Genomic DNA, 12,816 nt, shown 5'->3' with positions numbered 1-12,816 from the left:
TCTCCAACACCTCCCATGTGGGCGTGATGACTGACCAGCAAATCTCTCTCCAGCCCCTCTTCTTGGGAACTTTTTCCGCAAAACCACTCCCATCCTGATTGAGCTGGAAACACACAGCCCCTCTGTGTTCTCTGAGCCAGTTCTCTGCCTTGTGGCTTCATCCCCCAGCCCTCCCACCATCTTGTAGTTTCAACTGGAGCAGGCTTGGGGAGGGAAGAATGTCATTTTTGTTGATAATTATTCAGGAGAAGTAGAATGTAATTTACATGGCAATTTTTTTTTTTTTTTTAGGAGATGAACCTGGGGTGGGGGTGGAATCTAAAACAGAAGAAATCTCTTCACCTAATGTCAGCTTGTACTCTACAGAGAAAAGAAATCCCTTGGCCTTGGGTGAAGGTTATTTCAATAACTGAGCCATTACATTTGACCCAAGCTAAACAAAAAGAATCCCAGGAGGAGGCTATGAATCCTCAAGACAAAACAGATGCTTCACGGCACGTGGACCAGACATCTGAGCAAGTGCCTGAAGTGACCAGATGTTTTTGCATGTTCCATAGCACTCACAAAAGAAAGGGAGGTGTGAACCCAGGTTTCCAGTGGTGGCCCAGCACCTGATCCCCTGGCAGTGAAGTCATCCTCCCCTAGCCTTCCGTGGCGGCTCATGCCCTTCAGAAGATTGGGGTTCAACTCCCGTAGGAGATAATCCCCTCATCCCCATCCCTGGTTGACTCAGACAGAAGCAGGACTACTTGGGAGCCTTTTTTTTTTTTTTTTTTAATATAATTTCTAAAAACATTTGCTTTCTTTGTTTAAAAAAAAAAAAAAAACTATTGGAGGATGTTTCCTTCACAGTATTATGCTGTTTTCTGCCACACATCAACATGAGTCAGCCACAGATCTACATATGTCCCCTCCCTCTTGAACCTCCCTCCCGTCTCCCACCCCATCCTACCCCTCTAGGTATCATCACAGAGCACCAGGTTGAGCTGGCTTGGGAGCATTTTATTTTTTATTTTATTTTTTTTTTATTTTTTAAATTTAAATTTATTTATTTTAATTGGAGGCTAATTACTTTACAATATTGTATTGGTTTTGCCATACATCAACATGAATCCACCACGGGTGTACACGTGCTCCCCATCCTGAACCCCTCTCCCGCCTCCCTCCCCGTACCATCCCTCTGGTCATCCCAGTGCACCAGCCCCGAGCATCCTGTATCCTGCATCGAACCTGGACTGGCAATTCATTTCTTATATGATATTATACATGTTTCAATGCCATTCTCCCAAATCATCCCCTTGGGAGCATTTTAAACTGAGATAGTCTCTTGTGCTGATGAGCCTGCAGCCAACACAAACCCCCGGAGAGCTGGCCGTAGGGGCCGGGTGGATAGATGCCTGCCCTCTGCAGGGTCGCTGCCCCAGTGCCCCCTGAGACTCTCAAGCCACACCGAGTGTCCCCAAGTACCTGAGCAGTCCCTGGAGGGCCGGAAGTCTCTGAATGTCCCACATCCCGATTTAAAGCATAGAACGATCGTCTGACAGCCTAGATTTTACACACTGCAAATACAGTTTTCAGGATTTTATAATGTGGCAGCTCTGAGATAGAGCTATATGTCCTGAGGGGAAACAATTAAGAGAGAGATTGCTGAGTGAATAAAAGCAAGTTGCAAATCCATAGGTAGCATATCTCATTTTTATGAAATTACGTGCATTTGTGTATGTTTTATTTCAGTTGCCATAATCTGAAATCTATTTTATTAGTAGAGACATTTAAATTATCGGAATAACACAGAACTCCTAAAATGGGAAGAGAGACTTTTGTGAGATCCGCTCCCCCCCCCCCGGCTTTTTTTTAATGCCTTGTATTTTTATAGTATTTGATTTCACCTTTAGCAAGCATGCATTGCTTTTTGAAGAAAACCTTTTTATTCGGAAATATTTTCAAGCTTACAGAAAAGTTGCAAGTAAAAAAGAAATTCCTATATACCTTTTACCCAGCTTTATCTGGCATTTTACCCTCAATTGCTTAATTGTTTTATTATTTGCAATAGATATTGCAAGTATATTTTTCTGATCTATTTGAGGGTATATTGCCTGCATCATCTGTGTTTTATTTTCCCTTTTTTACACTAAACATAGGCTCCTATATATACTTTTTTGCATATGACATTTTTCTTTTAGTTATTCCATATCAGTTCATGGAGATCTTCCTGGGTTTTTTTTTCCTTTCTTTTTCTTTTTTTTTTTACAGCTGTGAGTTTACCATAGTTTATTCAGCTGCTCGCCTCAGGCATGCATTACTTTTGAAAGCAGAAAAACAAAGATGAAGAGTGCAATGGAAAATTTAAATCCACCAAAGAGAGCAAGCTAAGGTTCTGATAGAAAGTCTGTGTTTTTAAAATGGGTAGAGCCGTGGGAGAAGTCAGGTGGCTGGTGAGCCCTTGAGCCTCACAAATTGAGCAGTAGAGGCGGCAGGGGGTCCAACCCAGGTAGATCCGGGTCTCTTCTCTGGAGGCAGAGCCTGAGACGACATGAGTGAACAGGAAGTAACAGTGGGTCAGGGCAGGTGGCAGAGTCGAGAAGGATGCGTGCTCAGCTGAGTCGGACTTCAGCCTGATCCAGCAGTAGCTCTAGAGCAGCAATCACGCAAGAGGGGTTCCCACCTTGAGGGGAGGGGGTGGGGGGTCTCCCATCCCCCATATACAATAATATACTCTGAGAATGTTGAAGAGTGTAAATTAATACATGTAATGAGGCTTGTTTCTGACGCCTGGCCCGTAGTAAGTAGATCTTCACCAAATGTTAGCTGTTAGTATTATGGTCGTTACGGGCTTCCCAGGTGGTGCCAGTGGTAAAGAACACACCTGCCAGTGCAGGAGACTATCCCTGGGTCGGGAAGATCCCCTAGAGAAGGAAATGGCAAGCTAGTCAATCTTAAAGGAAGTCAGCCCTGAAGGTTCACTGGAAAGACTGATGCTAAAGCGGAAGCTCCAATACTTTGGCCACCTGATGCAAAGAGCCAACCCATTGGAGAAGAACTTGATGCTGGGAAAGATTGAGGGCAGGAGGAGAAGGGGCAACAGAGGGTGAGATGGTTGCATAGCATCACTGGCTCAGTGGACATGAGGTTGAGCAAGTTCTGGGAGATGGTGAAAGACAGGGAAGCCTGGTGTGCTGCAGTCCATGGGGTCGCAAAGCATCGGACACAACTGAGCATCTGAACAACAACAACCATCGTGACCAGCCTTCGAGTCCCAGGTCAGGCACAACCAAAGAACTGGAAGAAGTTGAGGATGTGCTTAGGTCAAAGCCACCCCCTCCAGGAAGCCTTCTTACTGTGCCCCAGCACCACCCATGATCCGTGGCACTTTGTACCTCCAGGGCGGTAGACAGAGCAGCTACTTCTGAGTCAGTCTGATCCAGGTACAAATTCTAGCTGTGTGACCCTGGGCAAGTTCCTTGACCTCTCTGTGCCTGATCCCGTCATCTGTTAAAAGTGGACATTATCTTCCTCGAGGGGGTCCTTAGGAAGCTTAACTGAGATGATGCACGTGCAGAGTGCTCAGCTCAGAGCAGATGCTCAGTAAATAAAATGGCTAAACTGTGTTATTTTCACTTTCTGCATTTTATTATGAAAGCACTTACAGTGCTACCCAGCTGTAGACTTTAAGCTCTTGATTGCTAGAAACGGTTGATCTGGGTGCCCCCCCTAGGCTCCACCAACACCTGGATTCGAGAGGGAGCTCTGCAAATGTTCATTGCCTTGAATCGCCTGAAGAAACAGCATCCTACCCCACCCAAAGAACCAGGAGCAGGCCATTTCCTTTCTCCACGGTCCCTAGCAGACTTGGGTCGCGGACATTTGGGCATCTGAAAAGATACCTGCCAGTGAAATTCTGAGAGCTCTTGTACTGGAATCTAGAAATCCCAAATTGGCAACTCAATGTCATAATTTAATATGAAGTATGTCATGCTGGGGCTTCCCTGGTTCTTCAGATGGTAAATAATCTGCCCACAATGTGGGAGACCCAGGTTCAATTCCTGGTTGGAAAGATTCCCTGGAGAAGGGAATGGCAACCCACTCTGGTATTCTTATATTCTGATATCTCCCCTGATGCTATCTCAGCCGTCCCAGGCCACTGGCTTCCCGCAGTGATCATCATCTCCAGGCCTACATCTGAGCTGCCTGCTGAGAAATGGCTTACCTACAAGAGGGATTATTTATACCTGTTTTCTGTATGTTTAGAATCCCATGGACGGAGGAGCTTGGTGGGCTACAGTCCACGGGGTCTCAAAGAGTCAGACACGAACTGAGCGACATCACTTTCACTTTCTGTATGTTTGGGCTTCCCTGTGGCTCAGCTAGTAAAAACTCTGTCAGCAATGCGGGAGACCTGGGTTCGATCCCTGGGTTAGGAAGATCCCCTGGAGAAAGGAAAGACTACCCACTCCAGTATTCTGGCCTGGAGAATTCCATGGACTGTATAGTCCATGGGGTCACAGAGTCGGACACGACTGAGCGACTTTCACTTCACTTCACTTCTGTATGTTCAAACCAACCTTCCTTTATTTCTCTTGCCCTTTTCTTTGTTTATGAGGCCCATTTTTCCCCCTTACCACTGAGACAGAATAAATTGAGTGTGACTAAGGATTTGTGACACCATTTTCACTGTGACAGCTGGCAACATAAAGATGCACAGCATTTTCATAAACATGTACTCAGGCAGGATAAAAGTAAAAAGTGCCCAAGGAGAATCTGTTTACACTCTCCAAGCCTACGTAACACCGAAAGCATTAAGGAAGTCCATTTTTAATACCAAAATTGTTACCGGGGTGCATCCCTGATTTCCTGATTGATTCGAGGCAAGTTTCTGATATTAATGAGAATATTAAATTATATGGAGGTTGCCTCCTAATCCTCTGATTGATTTGAAATGAACTTGAATCAGGGCAGCTTAAAAATAGCCTTTATAGCATCTTTATGACCTGATACCATGGAGAAATAAATACGAAGCTAATGCCACGGAAGGCTTCCTCCTGATGTAGGGGCTGTCTTGGCCAGGAGTTCTTCCTCTGGTGGTAATTTAAGAAGATGCTTGTCATCGCCTTACAGCAGTTCATAATTCAAAAACAATCTATACATAATACTCAATTAAGGAACCACAGAGCCATGTCGGCCACAGATGACTGATGAACGGCCGAATGGAAATTCTGCCCAACTCTAGAAAACACCGCTAAAATCAATCCCCTTGTCAGGGAAACCATGATTTATTAACACATTCCTTAACCTGCATCGAATTGTGAATCAATGTGTCCCCATCAAAAGCTAATACCAAACCGAGATGGCTCGGACTTCATACAGGTCCTGGTGGCAGAAGTAACTCAGACAAGGCCTGCACATTACCAGGCCAAGCTGGTTGTGTCTGTGTCCCTCTCCAGGAGGGGCCTCTCGGGAGAGATGGGGAGCACTCACTGTTTACCGAGTGCTCCACGGACAGAGGAGCCTGGTGGGCTACAGTCCATGGGGTCGCAAAAGGGTCGGCATCTATGCCCTTATCCAAACCTCTCTGTCACTGATGAGACAGGTGTCATTATTCTCTTACAGGTGAGGAAGTCGAGGTTCACCAAGGTCAGTAAGTGGCCCAAGATCCCCAAGGGCAGAACCCAAGTCTGCAGGCTTGGACTCTGGCATCTGAGTACCTGGGTTCTGATCCTGGCTGCCCTATTTTCTAACCCAGTCCCTTTGCCTTAGTTCCTTAACTTCTCCATGCCTCAGTCTTCTCATCTGTAAAATGGGAATGACTTCTGTGTCCCCTGCCCAGGACAGAGGTCTATTGGGAGGATTCAACGAGATGTTGGGTGAAAAGTCCTTCAAGTCCTGCCCTTCCAGGCCTCCCTCCACCCACTCTGCCTCAGTGTCTGCTCTTACTTGGGACGGAACCGGGAGGCATGAGGGGGGTTCAAAACTCCTGGACTTCCCAGGAGGTGGGGAATAGACCCAGAAACTTCCAGTACCAAATGCCAGACTCCTGGTTCCTGTTCCATCCCAATAAGAGGCTCCCGCTCTTCCCACCTGAATCTCATCTCTGGGCCAACCGGGAATGTCGCAGAGCCTAGAAGTCCACACCAGTACCCAGCAGAGTGGAGAGTCAATTGTATGTCCTTACTTTGAGACAGACTTTAGCCTCTTGCCTGATGTCCCTTTGTAATTTATCAAATGGTCATTGCCTCAGTGCCTTTTCAGGATGCAAATACCAAGGTCTTTCTTTATTGTAATGGAATGAGATCCCTTTTACCAGAAATGAGAAGGGTCTGAACACAATTGCTCTGCTTGCTAACAGTCTCTTTCAAAATCTTTATTTCTGGTCCCCTTTGGCATCTTTGCTCACCTAAAAATCCTCATTTGGTCACATTTTCTGTGACTCGGGACATTAACAATAAACGACGAGCACTCGGGGGCCTGGGGTGGAGAATGGATGGGATTCGCTGGTGGTGGAGAAACCCAGCTGTCCACAGCCCGCCGACGCCCGTTCTGAAAGCTCTGCTGGCCACTTGTACGGTCTCTGTTAATGCTCCTGTCTCTGCAAATGCCAATAAGTACAGCGTGAAATTTAAACATAAGTGAGTTTTTACAGCTAATTATGGCTAATGCAAGCTGCTTTCAAAATTGCCAAGCATTCCTTCTAGAATAGTACAGTTTGCAACTAGGAATTAGGCATTAAGAGCCAAATTTCATAAACATAATTTAGCAGACAACAAAATAATAATACTAAGTGCTTTCCGACTGGCCATTAGGAGCTCCCCAAGGTGGGTCTAATTGCACACACTCCCACTGGGACTTCCGACAGCACAGACCATAAGGCTCGGAAACCCCAGGAGCGCAGTGGAGCAGGCAGGCATTTTCACAGCCCTCCAGCCTGCGTGGTCAGGAGCTGTTCACGTGCTCAGTGATACGGTTCCAGCTGCAGCTTTTAGCCACACGGCTCTGTCCCTCCTGTCCTCCTTTCCTGGTCCATGTCACCTCGATGTTGGCTTGGGATCGCCAGGTCAAGTCATCACTGCAAACATTACAATAATGAAAACATAAAAAGTGGTGCCTCCCCCCTTGCTAACCCCGCCCCCCACTAGCCTGGCTGTGAAACCACCCGTGTGAGTTTAGTGTGTTTGTCCCCCATTAAGCTGAGGATACAAACACACGCACACACACGCTCTCAAACGGACATTGCCTTTTTCTTTTTTAGTTGGAGAGTAATTGCTTTACAGTGTTGTGTTGGTTTCTGCCATAAAACAACGGGAGTCAGCTGTGTGTGTGTGTGTGTGTGTGTGTGTGTACATATATACAGAACTCTTTCTCTTGAGCCTCCCTCCCACCCTTCTAGGTCACCACAGAGCACCAGGTTGAGCTCCCTGTGTTATAGCAACTTCCCACTAGGTATCTGTTTTACATATGGACGTTGTCTTTATTTTACAAAAACAAGACCACACAACTTTTTTACATCTTGCTGTTCATACTTAATAATATATTTGGTGCCTTTCAACACTGGTGTATGTAAATCTACCTCTTTTTTTTTTTTAAGAAAAATACATGTACTATAATTTATCCAGTCTCCTGTAAATGAATATTATAAATAATGCCTCTGTGCACACTCTGTATTTATGACCACAGACACAACACACCTACACCTATGGGCTCTTCTCTGGTATTTCCAAAGGATATGTTTATGTGAAAATGTTGGCATTGGTCTAGGGGAATGCACAACAGAATGTGAGAACCCAGTTGCACCTATTTACCCTCTGAAATGAGTTGTATCCGTTTGCATCTTAATAACAGTCAGTGGAAATAGCTGTCTCCCCACCCTTGGCTGTTTTAAGCAGGGAAACCTGGGTCACCTTTCTTTCCATCCCTAGCTGCGGGCCCCGGCGGGCAGACAGCCCCACCTACCCCCAGGTGGGTCTCAGTTCTACTGCAGGAGAGTGGCTGTAGTCTGCAGGGCTCCGTTCAGTTTCCCAGACCTCTACGAATGAGCAGGGCTCAACATTTGGATCATGTTTTTGTCATGCTTTCCGGAATCATTGTCAAATGCAGAATAATTCCTTCACCATGAGGATCCCTCCTGTAGCCACACCCATACCCAACCCCCCTGCACCCCTGGCCCTAACTCCTAGCAACCATATCTGTAATATTGTCACCTTAAGAATGTAATGGAAGTGGGGACTTCCCTAGTGCTCCGGTGGCTAAGACTCTGCCCTTCCAATGCAGGGGGCCTGGATTCACTCCCTGGTCAGGGAACTAGATCCTGCATGCCGCAGCTAAAGATCCCATGTGCTGCAACGAAGACCCAGCACAGCCAAAGAAAGAAAGAAAGAATTAGATAAATGGAATCATACAATACGGAACCTTTTGAGTTGGCTTTTTTTTAGATCAGTGAAATTTCCTTGATATCCATTCAAGACATTGCATCTCTCAGTAGCTGATTCCTTTTCGTTGCTGAGTAGTGTTCCATGGTATGGATGCCTCTTCCTGTGACCATTTCTTAGACTTTCCGTGTTTTTGATGACCTTTACAGTTTTGGGAAGTACTGGTCAAGTATTTTATAGAACATCTATTGGCAAATAGAAGGGGAAAAAGTGGAAGCAGTGACAGGTTTTCTTTTCTTGGGCTCCAAAATCACTGTGGATGGTGACTGCAGCCATGATGTTAAAAGGTCTGTTGGGATCTATGATGTTTTTCTCATGCCATAGTTATGATCACAGAGGTCAATTACTGTTTTAATCCCAATCATGTTGTTCAGCTGCTATGTCCGAATCTTTGCGACCCTGTCTGCATGCCAGGCTTCCCTGTTCTTCACCATCTCCCAGAGTTTGCTCAAACTCATGTTCATCGAGTTGGTGATGCCATCCAACCATCTCATCCTCTGTCGCCCCCTTCTCCTTCTGCCCTCAATCTTTCCCAGCATCAGGGTCTTTTCCAATGAATCGGCTCTTCACATCAGATGGCCAAAGTATTGGAGCTTCAGCATCAGTCCTTCCAATGAATATTCAGGGTTGATGTCCTTTAGGATTGACAGGTTTGATCTCCTTGCAGTCCAAGGGACTCAAAAAATTCAGTAAAAGTTACTACAGAATTCAGCGGTCTTGATATATTCACAGAACTGTGCCACCGTTGCCACTGTCTTAATTCCAGACCACTTTTACCATTCTGCAAAGAAACTCTGTGCTTGTTAGCAGTCACCCCCATTCCTTCTTTCCCCTCTTCCTCCAGCAACCTCTAGTGCGCTTTCTTTCACTATGGATATGCCCATTCTAGACATTTCTTAACTTAGCATAATGTTTTGAGAAGTGGTAGACTCTTAGTCTTTATATGTACAAACAAGTATCTATTTAAAAGCCCTTAAATTTGAACGATGGTTTAGCTAGGTAAAAAAATTGACTTCACAGTTACTTGCCCTAAGCATTTTGAAGGTATTACTCCCTGGTTCTTTTATGATTGAGATGCCTGCTACCTGTCTAATTGTCATTCCTTTATATTTTTGCCATGATATCTTTTGAAAACTTTTCTTTTTGATGCTCCATAATTTTACCATGACATATGTCAGTATGAATTGATTTTATTTATCCTACTTAGTAGCATTTTTTTTGAAAACCCATATGTTCCTCCTTTCTGGAAAATTCCCAACTATTATTTCTTCAAATTGTTCTTACTCTTATTGCCTCCTTTCTTCTGTTCCATTTCCTCTTAAGCATTCACTGATGCCTCTTAACCCATCCTTTAGGTTCTTTGAATTGCTCATTCATATCACTTGAGTCTGGGTCCCTGTGTTGTTTTCTGATTCAGCTCCTCAGTTCTTCCTTTTCACTCACCAATGCCCTGTCTGATGAGTGTCTAGTCTACAACTTATCCAATTTATTGAGAGTTTTGTTTTAAAACTTTAACTTTTATGTTCACCATTTCTAAATTTTCATTACCAACTATTCTTATTCAATTCAGGCCTGTTTTGTTTCATAACATCTTGTTCTTTTTTACAGATATTAGTCCTTTATTGAGAATATTTGATAGCCAAATATTTATTTTAAATATTTTCCAGACTGTTGATATCATTGATTTCCTATGACGTGAATTCATGTCCCTGATTGAAGAGTTTGTTACTTAGCATGAGATATTCATGGCTGGGAGGATTTTTTATTTCAGGTTCAATTTGAGTAAGAAGTATTTTGAAGTTCTGTTTTCCCCTAACTTTCCTCTTGACTAACTTCTCTCTGTCCAGTGGTTTTGGTTACTTCTACCCCAAAAGTATCCATCTGGGACCAGGCTTTATAATAGTGCTTTAAAGTCCTGGTCCCACAGTCATCCTGGGGAAACACGTTTTGGTTCCTTGACCTGAGCCTGTGTCTGTCTTCCCTCCTTAGGTCCACGGGTTGCAGTCAGCCTTCACCCACTGCTGGGCTGGAGACACCTCCTACCAGCACAGGAAAACCAGTGATTAAATGTTAAGGAGCTATATGAGTTGGTTGTTAAAAGCCATTACTACAATTTAATTATATGAACTCATCATTAAATAAATTATATTAAGAAGCAAAGGTAATACTCAACATACTCAATACTTACCAGTTTCTTTTGTGTGTGTGGTGGTGGAAGGAAGACATAATTTTTTTTCTTTTTTTTTTTTTTTGCCTATTTTTTCTTATTTCTAAAATTATGAAAGTGTGATAACATATTTACAAGAGACATGGAAAATACAGAACAAAGTTACACATAGTTCGACTATCTATCTTGTTGTTGTTGTTCAGTCGCTAAGTCATGTCTGACTCTTTACAAGTCAAGCCTCTTTTTGTTTTTGGAGTGCTTGTTAACCACACCAGCCCAGCACTGCCCTGGCACAGGGCAGCAGAGGTTTCCTTCAATCTCCTTCCATGCTGCTGCTGCTGCTGCTGCTGCTGCTGCTAAGTCGCTTCAGTCATGTCCAACTCTGTGCGACCCCATAGACGGCAGCCCACCAGGCTCCCCCGTCCCTGGGATTCTCCAGACAAGAACACTGGAGTGGGTTGCCATTTCCTTCTCCAGTGCATGAAAGTGAAAAGTGAGAGTGAAGACGCTCAGTCGTGTCCGACTCTGAGCGACCCCATGGACTGCAGCCTACCAGGTTCCTCCATCCATGGGATTTTCCAGGCAAGAGTACTGGATTGGGGTGCCATTGCCTTCTCCAATCTCCTTCCATAAATGGAGGTATTGAGGCTTCCCTGTTTCCACCAGGAGCCAACCTTTATTTCCTTCTCTCAGAGAAAGTGCTTTCAGTCTCAATTATAAGAGCTCAGCTCCCACTCACTACTCTGTCTTTCTGCTTTTTTTTCTGGTCGCTAGAACTGTTTATTTTGGTTTTGAAGGCTACATCTGTCCTTTGGTTTCTTTTTCTGTATTTCACCTATCGCAGCTCTTAGGTTGGAGAGGAAGCGATACATTAAATGTTGACCTTGCTGTGCTGTCTTGATTAGAACTCCATAAACGCTGTTTTTCATGGACATGTGCCTTCCGCCTCCTGTGGCTGTTTATGTAGGCCTCAGGTTTCCTTCATCTCTCTCAAAGTCATTCACCTTATCACCCTCTCTTTCCTTGTTCCTTGGGGCTTCCCTGGTGGCTCAGTGGCAAAGAATCTGCCTGCCAATGCAAGAGACACAAAAGACACAGGTTCAATCCCTGAGTCGGGAAGATCTCCTGGAGTAGGAAATGGCAATCCACTCCAGTATCCTTGCTGGAGAATTGCGTGGACAGAGGGGCCTGGCGGGCTACAGTCCATGGGGTCATGAAGAGTTAGACGTGGCTGAGCACATGTACATACTCCTCCTTGTGCCCTAGTACTTTCCTGTGTGAGTCATGACAAACAGGTGAATAATGTATTGTGTACTGAGTTCCCCTTGGAAAGATTCTAGATGTCACATATGCCACCTTTGTATTTATTATATAATGCTGAATAATATCATGTATTATAATTAATAATGTGCCGCTGTTCACAGAAGAAACCCTTGGAGCCCCCCGGTTATCTCAGTGGAAATCCTTGGCCCCCTAATGTTCTCTCCCTCCCCTGCAGGTGTCAAGGCTGTGTTCTCAGGCCACTACCACAGGAATGCTGGGGGCACCTACCGGAACCTCGACATGGTGGTGTCCTCCGCCATCGGGTGCCAGCTGGGCACAGATACCCACGGGCTCCGAGTCGTAGTGGTCACCGCTGAGAAAATCACCCACCGATACTACAGCCTAGATGAGCTGAGTGAGAAGGGAATAGAAGACGATCTGATGGATCTGTTGAAGGAAAACTAATCGCCGATTATGATTGATTTACTTTTCACTTCTACTGTTTTTTTTTTTTCATTTTGTTAGAAACAGTAGCTGCATACGACCCCTTATTGAAATAAAAAAAAAGTATTCCAGACAGATTTGTGAATTCATGTCCTTCTGCTTAAATCAGAGAGCTGGGTCCTGCCCTAAATGATACTTAAATGGAACGGCCCTCCCTTTACAAAAGAAAGGAGGGAGGAGCCTGGAAATGAAGAATAAATGATACTATTAGAATATCCCTGCATAGGTGATTAAATGTGTTCTCCTAATGATGTGTTTCTCAACTCTGCTCTTCATTAGATGGTTTTCTGGCAGCCTTTGGTAAATGTCTACCTATCAACTTCAGTCGCACCTTGACATCCAAGTGTGATCTCTGATGATCCTTTGCGCAAACTGCATCTGATTATAATAAACTGTGGTCAGGACTCCCAAAATGTTAAGCAAAATGCAGGTCATCTCTTTTCCTTCCTAACAAAACAAATC

At 44.6% G+C, this 12,816-nt stretch overlaps 1 protein-coding gene across 3 annotated transcripts in view; it reads left to right on the top strand.

Moving 5' to 3' along the window:
- The window catches only part of CPPED1 (calcineurin like phosphoesterase domain containing 1), a 137,635-nt gene extending 125,204 nt beyond the window's left edge, over positions 1–12,431 (top strand). For all 3 annotated transcript variants that reach the window (XM_024985003.2, XM_024985002.2, XM_024985000.2), the window contains one exon: positions 12,086–12,431. In XM_024985003.2, the coding sequence (XP_024840771.1) occupies positions 12,086–12,315 (230 nt within the window). In that variant the 3' untranslated portion in view covers positions 12,316–12,431. The remainder of the gene's footprint in view (positions 1–12,085) is intronic.
- The last annotated feature ends 385 nt before the right edge of the window (positions 12,432–12,816 follow it).

The sequence above is a fragment of the Bos taurus genome, chromosome 25 (genome assembly GCF_002263795.3).
Source record: "Bos taurus isolate L1 Dominette 01449 registration number 42190680 breed Hereford chromosome 25, ARS-UCD2.0, whole genome shotgun sequence".
NCBI classification, from domain to species: Eukaryota; Metazoa; Chordata; class Mammalia; order Artiodactyla; family Bovidae; genus Bos; species Bos taurus.
Note: the sequence above shows the minus strand (reverse complement) of the source record. Positions and strands in the feature narration are given on the sequence as shown.